General features: G+C 41.7%; 1 protein-coding gene across 1 annotated transcript in view; it reads left to right on the plus strand.

Moving 5' to 3' along the window:
* LOC127435402 (thyrotropin-releasing hormone-degrading ectoenzyme-like) overlaps window positions 1-17,669 on the plus strand; it is a 215,769-nt gene that overhangs the window by 115,643 nt on the left and 82,457 nt on the right. The window contains exons 7-8 of the mRNA XM_051688862.1: window positions 8,751-8,888; window positions 9,997-10,062. Of these exons, the coding sequence (XP_051544822.1) occupies window positions 8,751-8,888; window positions 9,997-10,062 (204 nt within the window). The remainder of the gene's footprint in view (window positions 1-8,750; window positions 8,889-9,996; window positions 10,063-17,669) is intronic.

Raw genomic sequence — 17,669 nt, forward strand, 5'->3', positions numbered from 1 at the left:
CATGTAGATTTACACTCTACAACATCAGGAAAATAAGACCCTTCCTCTTTGAACATGCCACACAACTCCATGTTAAGTCACTTGTCATAAGTAGACTGGACTACTGTAATGCTCTCATTGCAGGCCTCCCTGCATGCAAAATTAGGCCCCTGCAAATGATCCAGAATGCAGCAGCACGTCTGGTCTTTATTGAACCAAAGAGAGTGCATGTTCCACCACTCCTTGTCTCTCTTTACTGGCTGCCAGTTGATGCACGTATCAAATTCAAGGCTCTGATGCTGGTATACAGAACAGTCACTGGGTTTGCTCCAGCATACCTAAAATCATTCCTGCAGAGCTACGTTCCCACCAGAAGCCTGCGTATGGCTATTGAGTGGCGCCTTGTTGTACCAACACAAAGAGGCATCAAATCACTTTCCAGGACTTTTGGTTTCACTGTCCCTCATTGTTGGTATGACCTTCCCAACTCCATCCGTGAAGCAGACTCAATGTCTGTCTTCAAAAAATGGCTAAAGACACATCTTGTCCATGAGCACTTGACCATGCACTCATAATATATATATATATATATATATATATATATATATATATATATATTTATTATATATATATGTTGCACTCTAATCTGTCTTGGATACTACTATTCTGATGCAAGTGAAACAGTGTGATACAGCACTTTTCGTACCACTGTCACCTTAAGATGAATCGCTTATGATGTATTATTCCTCTTTTGTAAGTCACTTTGGATAAAAGTGTCTGCCTAATGAATAAATGTAAATGACTGACATTTAGAGTATTTTCAGAATTTTTGTCCCCACTAAAAATCTCTCTTTAGTAGCGCAACTAATGACAACATTAATACAAGAAGTAAATGAAAAACTCGCGTTTGATCCTGCTATCATTATAGAACAAATGTGTCAAATGGAGGCATGCAAATCTGGATCATGATGAGTTTATAAAGAACAAATTGTTACAGCTGTTTTAATGGTTATTATGAGCTCAGCTGTAGTTTTACTTCATGTGCAGAAATCATCTTTATTCATGGAGAAATCTGGTGTTGCACAGCTCTGGATAAATCCTGTTTCATTGCCACATTAACCAGTGCATATGTCATCATGTTTTACTGTGTTTTAATGAAACATACGTCTATATATAGTCATCTCCAGATGTTTAATCTATGAAGAACTGTCAGAAGAGAGTGACTGAGAACGCTGTAAGAACATTGTGATTTTGAAGAGCCACATATAGATACAGTATATTTTCATTTTGATCATGATACAGTCTGAACAACATTACTGTGCTGATATACTCTTACCTGCGTGAGTCACAAAATTTGACTTAGAATTTGTTTAATGGAACGAGAAGTAATATGAGCATATGCCAAGCATTGACAAACTACACTGATAGTGCCACAGAATTACTCCCTCAAAACCATAGAATTGAATGAACATTTATGTGACTGTCTCAACAAAAACTACATCTTAAGCTCCAAAGAGCTGGAATTTATGGCAAGACCAGAACACAATCTAAACCTCTAGAGAAATTTAATGAGTCATACTTCACCTAATCTTCTGCATCCAGATGGGTTCACGTTCGGAGAAACACAAAGCATGCCTTCAGTTCTTAATGTTCAGTCATCTCACAGGAGTCAGTAGGTTCAATGATTGTTCTGCAAGGTTTTTAACAGCCACAAATTATTAGGCCATTTGATCTGACCAGGTGTGCCCTATACTGCCAACTCCAACTCATAATATTCCTGTATTATAAGATGATAACACACAAACACACGTTGGGTTTTCATGTTGTATGAGGACTCTCCATAGACATAATAGTTTTTATACTGTACAAACTTTACATTCTATCCCTTAACCCTACCACTCACAGAAAGCTTTCAGCATTTTTACATTTTCAAAAAACATAATTTAGTATGATTTATAAGCTGTTTTCCTCATGGGGACCGACCGATTGTCCCCACAACATCAACAATTTCAGGTTTTACCCACAACGTAGGGAATACCTGGACACACACACACACACACGCACACACTCTGATGAACAAATGCAGGAAGGATTCATGAACACCAGGATAAAGTCAAGGCTTCAGTCACCATCATCTTAACATTATTAATGTTTTATGTGGATTTCTGGAGCTCACAGTCAGAGTGAGATCAGGACTTTCACCTTTTTCCATCATTTTTTTTATTTTATTTTTTAATATGAAGAATGTGATGTGTAATATTACAATGCACACAGCTCAGTTACTTCCCCAAACTTTCCCAAAAACATTTAAGTGCTCTGTACAAACATATCACTTCTTTGATACTTCTTTGTAAAATCCACTTTAGTTCTGTTACAGAAAAACAGCTTCATGAAATGATCTGAGAACAAACAGCTATTCCTCTAGAGTAGCTTTTGTTTGAGTGTAATGGTGCTATCAATTAGCATAATTACTATTCTAGTCCAGACAAAACACCCTTCTGCTTGAGTGACCCGTAAAGCAGCTGTTTTGAAGGGAAAACACTTGAAGCTGCACTGGTAAAATTAAATAAGTAACAGTTCTCTGACGTTTACTGTCACTGATGGTCTTTACTGTTAATTAGTAGTTGTGCAGATTGAATTCTGTTTGTGTCTTCTGCTCATTATGAGTCAATGACTGTGTTCAGTTTTATATAGCATCCATATTATTTTGAGCCGGTGGTCGTGACTCACACCTGATGTGCCCTCAATTGAAGACAGTGTACAGTGGGCAGAGTGCACCGGGGGCTGTGTATGCTAAAACAGCCTATACAGTAAATGACAGAGATTTAGTGCTTATTGATTACAATGGCAGTTGCTCAGCTGATACATGGAAGGGTGAGTTCACCATCAAAACTTGACTGGTGAAGCTGGTTGAACAAGGAAGTTTTGCTTGTAAAGCTAGCTAAAAGACTGGTGGAAAAACCAGCAAACACAAAAAAATGCTGGTCTTTTCTTCAAGGTATGACTTTATGTACCATATGTTCACAGCTGTTGAATAAGATTATCGTTGATGAAGCACCTTCATTCCACATGTGAGCTGCATGTATGCACTCACATACACATTCACACGCTGACCTTCCTGTCCCATCTGTCCCAATATTTCATACCTCTCTGCTCAAAACACCTTCTTCATGGGGCATCAGTCAAGCAGAGAACATTATTTTGGGAACGTAATTTCAGGAGTGATTAAATCTTTCACGTCTGGCGAGTTTTGATGGAAACTCTCAGCAGCACGCGGATCAGATGGCTGTAACCATTTCCCTGCCACAAGATGGATGTGATTGCTGCTTTTATTTGGGAAGGACTCTAAAACAGGACTAAAAACATGGAAAAATATACTAATGTAGTGTTTCCACTGCAAAAATAAACATCTAACGTGTTGAAATGGTGGGATTTCATGTAATTTAAATATGCTGCAGGTCTCTTCACCTGCTCATCACTTTTGGACTGCTGGTTTTATTTCTCTTTCTCTTGTTCATGATGTCATCCGGAGACTCTTAGAGAAGCTGGTTACCCATTAGGCATTGCTCTGAGCTGCTTTAAAGTGATCGATCAGTTTTTATCTTTGCGTTTGTTTAAGCCCAAATCTGGTGATAAAAATACAGTATATTTCTTTGTTGGATTAATGTCTTTTATAGAATTTTTAATTAAGCTTTCAAAGCTTAAATGAGCAATAATTATTCTTAATGACTCATAAATACACATACACATAATAAAAGTGTAATAAAGCATTCATAGTATCAAACCAAAACTTCATTATAACACCTGGTAGTTTGCTAGCTTTGTCTTTGTTATCCACATTTAACCCTCTGGGGTCTGAGGGTGTTTTGGGCCCTGGAGAAGTTTTGACATGCCTTGACATTTGTGCTTTTTCAGTTGCTTAAAAACATTAATGGCTAAAGTCTGATAACACTGTATTCAGCACAAACTGGGCTACAATAATATGTGAACAACATGTATGTACATGTTTGTATTTTTGAGAAAATAAAGTTTATGCGTGGTTTTTGAAAAAAAAAAAAATATTGAGTCACTGAAATAAGACCATATAACACATACTAAATATTTGTTCACAAGACTTTTGAGAACTGGATCTTGTAGCCTAGAGTTTTTGCTACAAAATGACGTGAAAACCATCCTGATCACTCATTCATACCAAACAATATAGTCAACTTTTGTAAGACACTTTTAGTGTTAGAAATGCCATATGCGAGGAGGCGTGGATGATCATGAATATTGATGTGATTCACACCTGAGGAGACAAAGACCCCTCTACTGAGAGAGAATGAATGTGAGGAGACTTAATGATTGAATGTATTGTTTGTAGCTTATTCACAAAATCTAGTTTAATTTAAAAGAAGTAATCTGACTATACATTTTCTTTACATAAAGACTTTAAATATTTTTACAATTTAAAATAACTGTTTTCTATTTGAATATATTGTAAAATGCAATTTATTCCTGTGATCAAAGCTGAACTTTCAGCATCATTACTGCTGTCTTCAGTGTCACATGATCCTTCAGAAATCATTCTAATATGCTGATTTTCTAATATGGGCATATTTACAGCACATTTTACACATTTACACCCGAACAGATATTTGTAAGCACAAGCTTCGTTGATGATAATGAGGCAGCATAAACACTAGTTAAAATCTAAACATTCATATTATTTTTATATCATATTACAAATCATATTTATATCATACAGCATACAATTTAAATACCTGCTTTAGCCGAAACAACATTTAAATGTAACTAAATCTTGCCTATTAGGACATATTTCAAATTTCAATACTCTGAATCCTGTCTGGCAAGTCTGGAAATAGTCCAACTAGTAAAATATGTTCATGTTTATATAAAATAGCATGTCAACTAATCTACGTAAAACTAAAAGACTTACTCATCCGAAATTGTATTCTCGGCTGGATCAAGTCGATCTTCAAAATGCAAACATTCCTCGTCGGATTCCTGCTCTTCTTCTGAGGAAAATGTGAACTCTTCATCACTATCCAGGAGCTTCCTCACCTGCGTAGTGTGCCATCTTCCAAAGACACAGAAAAGTGAATGAACGATGTTTTTTAAGGCATTGTTGGGGGCGTTTACCATTTGCATTGATCGCCTCAGCACATTACCGTATGAATAGCGCACTCTGCTGGTGGGTGTGATCACATTAGCGATAATTAGCTGAGCCAGGAGAAACTGTACATCGCTTTGTTTCATACAGATTACATTGCAGGAGAATATTTGTTTTAAATTTGAATTGTTTTATTTAAACATAGACATTTTAAGCTTTCTTTAGACACATGTTTGTCTGATAAGTATTCGCAGAGTTTCATTTAATTTTTGTGACGTGTTTCAGAAAGATGATCGTGGAGACAGAGATGGCTGAAAGCACACCCTGTTTATTTTCTTTATTTTACAAAAGCACAAGGTTTTGTTGTTATTGTGAGTGTACGCAAATAAAAGTAGACCCTTTATAGTTTCTAATGATGTCTTACACTTATCTGTATGCCCAAAAATGATGGAGTATTTTAAGTTGTTTCCGCAGTTATGAGGAAAAATCCAGCAGGATGCGCGTCCGTTGACCCCAGAGGGTTAAATAATACGTAGATCAGAATTAGAATGAGCTTTATTGCCAAGTATGCTTACACATACAAGGAATTTGTCTTGGTGACAGAAGCTTCCAGTGCACAAGCAATACAACGACAAGACAGAGATAATAAAACGAAATAGAATAAAAATAAAAAAGTGAATAGAAAATATAAGTATATATAGAAACACACAAAAAGACTATATATATATATATATACGTATGTACAAATACAAATCTGTTATATACAGATGCAAGGGATTTCATTGCAGAAGAGTTAGGCTATGTTGGATGAATATAAATAGACTAAGCTGTGTATTGCACATAATTATTGCTCAATGGGGCAGTTATAACTGTTCATGAGGTGGATAGCCTGAGGGAAAAAACTGTACCTGTGCCTGATGGTTCTGGTGCTCAGTGCTCTGTAGCGCCATCCAGAAGGCAACTGTTAAAAAAGGTAGTGGGCTGGGTGAGTGGGGCCCAGAGTGATTCCAGCCCTTTTCCTCACTCTGGAAGTGTACAGTTCTTGAAGTGAGGGAAAGGGGCAACCAATAACCCTCTCAGCACTCCAAACAGTCCTTTGTAGTCTTCTGATGTCCGATGTCATAGCAGAATCAAACCAGACAGTTATTGAAGTGCAGAGGACAGAATCAGTGACTGCTGAGTAGAACTGTATCAGCAGCGCCTGTGGCAGGTTGAACTTCCTCAACTGGCGAAGGAAGTACAACCTCCGCTGGACCTTTTTCACAATGGAGTCAATATGGGTCTCCCACTTTAGGTCCTGTGAGATGGTAGTGCCCAGGAACCTGAATGACTCCACTGCTGCCACAGTGCTGTTTAAAATGGCGAGCGGGGTCAATGTTGGGGTGTTCCTCCTAAAGTTCACTATCATCTCCACTGTTTTGAGCTAGTTCAGCTCCAGGTTGTTTTGACTGCATCAGTGAGCCAGCAATTCTCTTCTGTATACAGACTCATCGTCATCTTGGATGAGGCAGATGACAGTATTGATGCTTGCAAACTTCAGGAGCTTGACAGAGGGGTCCTTGGCAGTGCAGTCATTGGTATACAGGGAGAAGAGTAGTGGGGAGAGCGTACATGTGCTGGAAGTGAATTTCCCCTGTCCTACTAGTTGCTGCCTGTCTGTCAGAAAGCTGGATCCACTGACAGATAGATGTGGGAACAGAGAGTTGGTGTAATTTAGTCAGGAGAATAGCTTGGATGATGGTGTTGAAAGCTGAACTGAAGTCCACAAAAAGGATCCTTGCATATGTCCCTGGTCTGTCCAGATGTTGCATGATATGATGCAATCCCATGTTGACTGCATCATCCACAGACCTGTTTGCTCGATAAGCAAACTGAAGGGGATCTAGAAAGGGTCCAGTGATGTCCTTCAGATAGCCCAACACCAGTCTCTCAAATTACTTCATGACCACAGACATCAGAGTGATGGGTCTGTAGTCATTAATTCCTGTGATTTTGGGTTTTTTTGGGACAGGAATGATGGTGGAGCATTTGAAGCAGCAGGGAACTTCACACTGCTCCAGTGATATATTGAAGATCTGTGTGAAGATGGGGGCCAGCTGGTCAGCACAGGATTTTAGACAAGGGGGTGAAACACCCTCTGGGCCCTGTGCTTTCCTTGTTTCCGGAAGACATGGTACACCTCCTCTTCACAGATCTTAAGTGCAGGTTCAGTAGTGGGGGGGGGGGTTGTCAATGTTTGTGTGAAGTGAAGGTCAGAGCGGGTGTGGGGTGTGAGACTGAGCCTTTTAAATCTACAGTAAAACACATTCAAGTCGTCTGCCATTTGTTGGTTCCCTACAGTGTTGGGGGATGGTGTCTTGAAGTTAGTAAAGTCTTTTAGGCCTTTCCACACTGATGCAGGGTCGTTAGCTGAAAACTTGTTTTTCAGCTTATCAGAGTAGCTTCTTTTAGCCACTCTGATTTCCATATTCAGTGTGTTCCTGGCCTGATTGTGCAAGATTTTATCCCCACATCTGTAAGAATCTTTTTTGGCCTGACAAAGCTGCCTGAGTTTTGCTGTAAACCATGGTTTGTCATTGTTGTATGTTAAATAATTCCTAGTAGGAATGCACATATCCTCACAGAAACTGATATATGATGTCACAGTATCTGTGAGCTCGTCCAGATTGGTGTCTGCAGCCTCAAATATCCTCCAATCAGTGCAGTCAAAGCAGGCTTGTAGTTCCAGCTCTGCTTCATTGGTCCATCTCTTTACAGTCTTTACGACAGGGTTAGCTGATTATAGTTTCTGCAGATGTAACGCGCTGTCCAGAATGGCTTCACTCAGCGAGGTTTCTGTGAAGCACAATGCAGCAGAGTTTGAAAAGTCCTTGTTTGTATGGGTGAGGAGATGTAGTTCATTTTTTGTTTTGTTAGGAAGAGAGCAGAGATTCGCTAGATGAATACTCAGCAGTGCTGTTCGAAAGCCACGCCATCTTGCTTCCCTCACCTGCAACTCATAGCGCGCTTAAACAACACAGCTGCACCTCCGACTAAAATGTCCAGAAAAAATGTCAGAATAGTCCAAAACTGGGAAAAGATTGTCTGGTATGTGCTGCCGAACATTCAGCAGTTCGTCCCTGGTAAAACTGATTGGAAAAAAAATGACTAAACATAGGATAAACAACAAAAGAATTGGAGAGCTCCACACCGAGGCTGCCATCTGCAGCGCCATCTTGACTAATGAATTATCAATCAAGATGAGCATGTAATAAAATAATTAAATCTTAATTAAGCTTCTTTTTAAAATGCTATTATGAATTTGGTCAGTCAGCACAGGGATTTTGCTGGAAAGCCCATTATGAAGACATTTAGATTATTAACCTGAAGTGCAATGCTTTAATATACATACATGTGATTCATATTTTATCAATTTTTATATACAGTTATTGGCATACTGCCACTTTTAAATGAATAACAGGAAAACAATGTGACTTCAGAAACATATTTCACAGAATTGTGTAGGAGTGTGGTATTACATTGATAGTATGCTATTTTTAGCCTGACATATTTAGAAAGTACAAGTTAAACATTAATATGGTCTTTCTCTCTCTCTCTCTCTCTCTCTCTCTCTCTCTCTCTCTCTCTCACACACACACACACACACACACACACACAGGAGAAGCAGAGGTTTCTCACTGATGTTCTTCATGAGGTGATGTTATTGGATGGTTTGGCGAGTTCTCATCCAATCTCTCAACAAGTGTTTGAAGCCACAGACATCGACAGAGTGTTTGACTGGATCGCATATAAGAAGGCAAGAGCTTCTTTTATCTTCTGTATGGGTTATTTGTATTTTGAAATTAATACAAAACCTGCTAACATAAAGGTGACATTGATGTGAGCTTTTTGATAAATATACTCAAAATTGTACATAAATAAAGGTTCATCCATATTCCACTACACTTTTTTATTATGGACAGCCAGTAGAAGTGAAAATAAATACTTTCCAAAACACCAGTGAACCTAAAATACTGATTTATATTATGACTTCATTTGTGAAACATTATCTTTTATTGAGTCCAGTAAATTAAATAGTGCTGTTATACTCTTCTTAAGACACACGGCAAAAATTGTTAGTTGAGGGGAAGAAACAGTTCCACTGAAAGATTGTGAGGTTTTGTGTCCTCTGGGACTCTAATTTCACAATAAATATTTAATCTCAGACAAACTGAATCTATTTAATGAGCTCTTTCTCACTAGATTGCACTTTAAATAACTCCAGCACCCAAATATATCACATGATAACAAATATGTGAAAGCCATTTAAAGGCATTAAAAAAGTAAAGAAGTAAATCTTTGTCCTCTATCAAAGTCCAGATGCAGAAAAATTATCTTTACCCACAAACTAAAATCCTTCATTCATCAATGGCCTTGTCAGCTGTCAATCAACCCAGAGCTGGTTTGTGATTTGGTGCTTGCAAAGGGACTCAATTCCCTCCCTCTTTGTCTCACAGGTTGTGTGGTTTTCTGAAATCTGTCAGTCACTGTGACACTCAGCATCTCTCATCTCTTCACCCTGACACTCTAAACACTCTGATATCACACATCACATCACATGATTCCCCCAGTGCTAACAGGAAGTGACACAGGAGAGATGGGGATTCTTGGAAGCTGGATGCTGTCAGATGAACATGTCAAAGTCACTTAAAATCAAAATGATACAGAAGAGTCACATAATTATAAAACAACATGCAATAGCACAGAATTATTATGGATGCATTTACAGTAAAGAACTTACAACAGAAATCTTAGGGGCAAGACAGTAGGAACACTGTTTGAAAGTATAGCCACAAGACTTACACAATTTAACAAGACTTAAATGTGAGTCTGTTATTGAATGCGTGTTTATTGTGTGTGTGCAGGGAGCCGCTCTTATCCGTATGCTGGCTAACGTCATGGGACAGCCGCTATTCCAGAGAGGACTCAATGTAAGTCAATAGATGTTTCTCTTATACTTTCTATGACCTATTATTTGAACATGTTATCTCCGATCGGCTTGCTCACATGTGATGTGTTAAGCCAGGGGTGCTCACGCTTCTGTGGCATGAGATCCACTTTTTCATTATGCCATTATAGTAAGATCTAATATGCATTGTAGGCAGTGTTGTCACAATACCAACATTTCAGTAGTCGGTACCTATACCAAAGAAATGTGTCAATTCTCGATTCCAAAACTAACACTAACTAATTTGTTAATTAGGTGAACATTGTTTCAAGTTCTCAAGTAATTATTCAAGACAAGGAAACAGTTTTTGAGTTTTGTATACTGAGTGTTGATATCTTGCGTGCCTGATTGACAACTCATTATAAAAACTTAATGAGCGATAAAACCAACCATATTATAGCCTAGCTTTGCAAACATGCCTTCCTCATTGTTCATTTAAAATGATACTATTTCTCTACTATTTCACTTCCATCCCTGATGTGTATGACTTTCTTTCATCTGCTTAACACAAATGAAGATTTTTTAGAGGAATATTTCAGCTCTGTAGGTTCATTCAGTGCAAATGAATGGTGACCAGATCTTTTAAGCTCCAAAAAGCACGTAAAGGCATCTTAAACGTGATCCATCCTACTCCAGTGGTTTAATCCATGTCTTCAGAAGCAATCTAATTGATTTGGGTGAGAACAAACCAAAATGTAACTCCCTTTTCACTTGATTATCCTAATTTCAAGCTTGATTTCATTTTCTAGCACCATCTAGCATTCTGAACATGAGGCTAAAATCATGACTATGCCTAGAGACTGCTGATGTCAAGATTTATGGTGAAAAAAGGAGTTATATTTTGTATACTACAGATCCGAAATATTCTACTAAAAATCATTGTTTGTGTTATGCAGAAGAAAGAAAGTCATACACATCTGGGATGGCATGAGGGTGAGTAAATGATGAGAGAATTTCCATTTTTGGGTGAACTATTCCTTTAACTCTTACACTCATTTGAAGTAAAGTTCCTTGATGCATGAGATTAATATTTAAGAAAACTATAGATTATTTTTGCTTGACCAACATTTATGCAGAAATACTTAGATAGCCAAGTTTGGAAATAGTGTAACAATGTCACAGGTACTGCATCTCTCCTTGATTTGAGTGGTATCTTTCTAAAATAAAAAATAAAAAATAAAAATAAAAAAACACAATGAAACTACAAACTACTTGATAATTGCACAGATTACTATTTATCAACATTAACTTAAATGATTAAAATCAGGTAAATCAGATTTAACATTATAAAAGGAATATGCACCTAATAAACTTGACATTTAAACATATTACATACATATAAACAACTGGAGGCAATGTCTTGGTTACTGATGTAACCTCTGTTCCCTAATGGAGGGAATGAGATGTTGTGTGGATGTAGTGACACTAGGGGTTCGATCTTGAGAGCGCCAATCACCTTTGCTTGAAATAGAAAAGGCCAATGAGATTTGGTGAGTGGAATTTGCATGCTGCTCTCCGCCCCGGACATACAGGTATAAAAGGAGATGGCATGCACCACTCATTCAGATTTATGCCGAGGAGCCGATAGAGAGTCCTGGCCATGTCAGTGGCCGGTTCAGCACCGCAGCAGGAGGGACACAACGTCTCGTTCCCTCCATCAGGGAACAGAGGTTACATCAGTAACCAAGACGTTCCCTGTCTGTCACTCACTCGACGTTGTGTCAGTGTAGTGACACTAGGGGTTCCTATAGGAAATTGCCGCAGGCGCTGAACCGTGTCACGAGGTACGGAAGAGTGGACACAGGCAAGCTGCTGCGTGCCTCGCAGTGAGCACTCAACCACTTTGTGACCGTCCAGCGAGTTAGGTAAGGCGTCTCCCTAGTCTCGTTAAGGGGGGAGGAGGCACTTATCTAAGGAGGCTACCGGCGGAGCCTTACCTGATTGCTGTTAAGCAATTTCCCGCCGAGCACTTTCTAGATTAAAGCTGGGAAGTGCTCTTCCCTCTCCAGGAGGGGGAGCACTATGGAGACCACATCCTACTGGAGGGAGGTTAACATGTGGAGAATATCTCACATGGACTTACCAATGGGGAAGTTCACATATGAATGATACCACCGGAGGACCCTATCTACAGAGATGGTACGCAGCAACAGTTGCCGAGGCAGAGAAAGCTCTGGCGAGGGAACCTAAGGGGAAACCTGAACAGTGGAAACTCATCATACGGGATTATCAAGGGGGAATCACCATGTATGGAGCACTGAGCCCGAGCACACGGGCTCACCTGAAAACACTGCACACTGGGAGATCAGAACGGAAAATAGAAGAGTACTGTGTGATTGGCAGGAGGAGGAATAGTGGGCCCAGGTGGAGTTGTAGGAAGTGTGGACCGGGCAAGTCCTTTCTGCATGAGAGTTGGAGCAGAATTTAAATGGGGTAGTAAGGAGGGGCTTAATCCAGCAGGAGGTCCGAGAGGGGTGGCAGGGAATGTTGTTTTTTTTTGTTTTGTTTTTTGCTGGCTGGGGGGGCATGGTCTGCGGAACTCCTGGAAGTGAAACGAGAGAGGGAGTCAGCGATAACATTGAAAAACCCAGGAATGTGTCTGGCTGAGATAATGAAGTTGCAGGAAATGCTCTGCCATGTCAGACGTCTCATAAGGGACATGATGGCTAGAGGAGGACCGGCCTTTATTGATTATAGTGAAGACTACAGAATTGTCGCAAAACTACAACATGTTTGCGTGTCCAAAGGGAACCCCATAATGCTGGCCATAACGATGGGATACATTTCAAAGAGAGCAGATGAGGGAGCATAGGAAGCTATATTGAAAAATTTGTCTGGCCATTTCCCTGTGAACCATGATCCTAGAAAATGTCCCCTGAATCCTATGGAGGGAGCCGAGTCCGTGAAAAGGGACATGTCATTCGGAGATTTTATTTTATTTTTTAATTTATTTGGTGAAAAAAGGAAATGCCATTCCAGTGATTTAATACTGTAGCTGTGACCAGAAGAGGAGGTCCGAGTGGCAGCTGTCATCAATTGATATGTAGGAGAGATTATCTACGGAATGGGCTAGTGTGAGGAGGCAGAAAACGAAGGAGCGGCCTTGAGGAATGATGCACATTGCAAAATTAAGGTGGCCTAATAGGGGCAGGAGATCATGTTATGAGACCCAAACTGACCAGAGATTTACGTGCAAATAGACCTGATCCTGTCGAGTTTCTTTAGGCAGGGATATCTGCATGTTTAGAGAATCGAGCATGATGCCGAGAAATTTGAGAGACATGGTGGGGACCGTGTTTTTTTTTTTTTTTTCTCTACTTGAGAGGGGAACACCCAACTTGTGAAAAAGCTCGATAGAACGTCCGAAAATAGGGGTGGGGCAGCAGGGTGATCGATGAGCAGGAAATTGTCTAGCAGGTGTAGTACAAAGGGGAGCTTAATGTGACTGAGAAGGATCCAGTATAGGCCTCTCGATAGAGAATTACCATGTGAGGGCTACCTCTGCACCCGAATGTGAGTCGGACACCAAAGTAAAGTTTTGACTGCCATGGAAATTTAGAGGGGCTAGTCGGCGGGGTGAATGGGCATGACTTTGAAAGCGTCTTTGATATCTGCCTTTTTTTAGCCAGTAAAACCAGCAGACCATGCATGGTCCATGACATGCAGCTCCAGTGAACTGAATTTCGGTATCTGCTGCGAGAAAACCTATCCGGCACTGTGATGTCCAGAGGAACGAATCCTACTGCCTGCTGCTGATTATGCACACCTACATACATTGAGTGGAGCAAAATGAAAACATTGATAACTTTAAAATCAATAAGGCATTTGGCAACATAGTTGAAGAAATAACAAAAGCATTTGGAGGGAGCTATGACTTACCAGCAGGAACAGAAATTAACAGTAGCAAGATTAAATTATTGAGCTTGATTCGGCACAGGTTTTATCCAATGATTGCGAAACCTACTTACTTGCTACTAAATGTAACTTCCCCGACCACGTGCATTAAAAGTGAACAGCATCATACTGAAATGTATTGATACTTAAATTAAAGTAATGTAGTTAGGCTGACATGACTGTTACTTGAAGATCCCCATGGATTAAAACATGGTCTGACCAAAGATGAAAGTGAATTATTTATGAAGACATATGATACAAATGACTGCACTTAATAATGCCTGAATGAGTAATAAAACATAAATATGCTGTGAAAAAGTAATTACCCCCTGTATGTTCTGATCATATAGGCGATATGCATTGTGCTGGTAATGAAATTATATGATGAATAAGAGAATGCAGTGCGGAGCCTACCGCTAGGTGTCAGAGGCACGCCACAACAGTGGTGCTTCCGATGAGAACGTGGAAGTATGTATAGCGTAAGAAAACACTGCATTTTCTGAAGCGGCATTAATGCGCCCTTGAAGGCGCTCGGGTAGGGAACGCCGCTCGAAATGTTGAACCCAATGAAATAAGTTAATTATTTCACTAGGGATCCTTTCACAAGACTTTGGTGAAGACTATATTAAACTGTGATGCCATGCTCCCTCGGAGTGCCCACATCATGAGCTCTGTCTTTCCTAGTGAGAAGGGCATAGGGATGATACCTTGAATGCGCCCACTACATGATTTAGAGCAAAGAGCGACCAACAAAACAGGGATATCTTACTGAATGGAGGTGGGACCCCGTAAAATGAGCACTGTACATCATGACGTGCCTGAATAATGATCTTAATTCCCCGATGGGGAACACTCGGTCATGCAACACGGTGAATGACATGCGAGTGAACACTGACCGAGTTACCCTCATGTGATCATGCTGTGAACGCATGGTTGCCTGCTGTTACTATGGAAGTGAATGCGCTGTTGACATGAAATATTGTCTTTTGATATTGGTGCAGATGTGTTACGATGAACAGACAGCATAGGAAACAGAAGGCCTAGACCCATGACTAAATCTGAATGCATTTGATGGGTATGATAAGAACTCAGCTTATTTCTGATGGAAATCAGTTGCTGCCTGAGCCGATGATTTTGACAGACTTGGTGAGGAGCGCACTCCTTCCACGCCGGGTAGTGCATTCCGATTGAGGTTGCAGTGGCTCAATTGAGGGAGATCTCCTAAGTGAATGAGTTTTGGATGAAGATCGGGTTTGCTGATTGTTTACTCCCAAAGGGTTTGATGTGGGCAGAAGTTGAGATGAAGAGATGGCGTCGTTGGGAAGGGAAGGCAGGCTTCCAGAGATGTTCTGTGCACTGATTCTCCTGTGGCCTGGAGAGGTCGGAACATGTCTATTATGACTCCGAAAGGGCGCGATCCCACTGAAAATCTGGAAATTTGCAGACGTGTGATGCGGCGAGGAGCTGCTGATCCTGGATAAAGGTAAGGAGCAGTGAATAAATCCGTGTCCATAGCTGGATGTTAGCTAGTGGAGACTCGACATCAGACAGTGCTATAGAATGATGTTGCCGTGCTAGCACACTGAAACAGCAATGTGATAGATTGTGAGCAGACTTATAAAGCATTGGCTTACATGTGATTGGCTAGGAGTTACCTAGCTAATGGTGTGATGATGTACAGCTGCTAGTCTTCCCGCTAGAACTACGCTGCGCGTACATTTCCCGTGTACTCTGAAACATAGCAAGCACTTAACACTTTTTACTCACAATTACCAGTCATTAACATATAAAAGGTCCTCACAGCAGGACTTCCATCAGTTGTCACAACCAGCCGAATTTCAACTGTAAATTTTCATCAAACTTCACAGTTCCCTTTACATGTCCGCTGAATTGAGGTATGTGGCTTTTTGTAGACATTAACGGTTTCATGATATTTGTGTCAATTTTTTTCTGTAATACATCTGACAAACTTGAAGTTTAGTGGGAGTTTACTATTCCCACATTTTTCATTATAATTATAATTGTATAATTATAATTGTATTTATTTATCACACATTTGCACATATACAGTGAAATTATTTTTTTCACATATCCCAGTTAAGCTGGGGTCAGAGTGCAGGGTCAGCCATGATACGGCGCCCCTGGAGCAGATTGGGTCAAGGGCCTTGCTCAAGGGCCCAACAGTGGCATCTTGGCAGTCCAGGACCTGTAGGTTTACGTCGTCCCTGATGGCTAGAGCCTACGGTACCGCTGGACAAGCCACCTCCGCCCTACACACCATGGCTCTCCTGCAAGTACATCAAGCCAAGGCGCTAAAAGAACTGCACGAGGGTAGTTCTGACCCGGGATTGATGCAGGAATTGCGCTCGGCGACCGACCTCGCACTCTGGGTGACGAAGGTCATGGCGCGGTCCCTCGGGCAGGCGATGTCCACCCTGGTGGTCCAGGAGCGTCACCTTTGGCTTAACTTGGTCGAGATGGGAGAAGCAGACAAGGCACGGTTCCTTGATGCCCCCATTTCCCAGGTTGGCCTGTTTGGCGACGCCGCCGAGGACTTTGCCCAGCAGTTCTCGGCGGTGAAGAAGCAGATGGAGGTTTTACAACATATCCTGCCCCGGTGCGGCTTAAGACCGTCTGCTCAACACAAAGGGCGTCCTCCTGCAGCAACAACAACAGCTCCACCGCAGCCTGGCTCCGGCGTGGAGCCCTCCGCAGGAAGCAGACAGCACCAGTCTCGCGGCCAGCCACTAAGAACCTGAGGATGGCTTCGAAGCGCCCCCGAGACGGGTGACCCAGGGGCGAGGAGACCCACTTCTCTGGGGCTGGTCGACAGATCACTCCATCCCCTGGTGGAGGGCTGGGAGGAGAATCTTTTGTCGCCGCATGCCCAGGAGGCTGTGGCACCCAAAAGCCTGACAAATGAATGGTTCCGTCGTCTCCTGGGTCACATATCTGGTGCTCACGGCCGTCGTCACAACCATTTTGGCAGGTATGGCGCTCCAGCAGCGGACCCCCTGCCCCTCTGTGCCCAGCTGTGGCACAAACACGCCCACACGGGATTGGTTCCAGTAGACTACGGGGATGAGATTCCTCCTCCCCCCTCCTCGACCAATCTTATGGTGGGCCGCAGAAGCCAGGTAAGTGCTTCGATGTCCCTGGACTCAGCACGGCCACGGGGCTGGAGTCCTCTCGATGTGGCACCTCAAGCTCCGCCCCGCCGCAAGGCCCCACCCGCTGGTACGTCCGACGTGATCATTCCCTTGGTCCCCTTCACCCAGAGTACGAGAACGCCGCTACCTTGCGTGCGGAGATCGCTACCCTTCTTCGCAAGGGCGCGATAGAGCCTGTCCCTCCAGCCGAGATGAAGAAAGGGTTCTACAGCCCTTACTTCATCATACCGAAGAAAGGCGGTGGGTTTCGACCAATCCTGGACCTGCGAGTACTGAACCGGGCTTTGTACAGACTCTCGTTAAAGATGCTGAAGCAAAAACGCATTCTAGTGAGCATCCGGCATCAAGATTGGTTTGCAGCGGTAGACCTGAAGGACGCGTACTTTCACGTCTCGGTCTTACCTCGACACAGACCCTTCCTGCGGTTTGCCTTCGTAGGCCAGGCATACCAGTACATGGTCCTCCCCTTCGGCCTGTCCTTGTCCCCTCACATCTTCACGAAGGTCGCAGAGGCTGCCCTTGCCCC

The sequence above is a fragment of the Myxocyprinus asiaticus genome, chromosome 45 (assembly GCF_019703515.2).
Source record: "Myxocyprinus asiaticus isolate MX2 ecotype Aquarium Trade chromosome 45, UBuf_Myxa_2, whole genome shotgun sequence".
In the NCBI taxonomy this organism is placed as follows: domain Eukaryota; kingdom Metazoa; phylum Chordata; class Actinopteri; order Cypriniformes; family Catostomidae; genus Myxocyprinus; species Myxocyprinus asiaticus.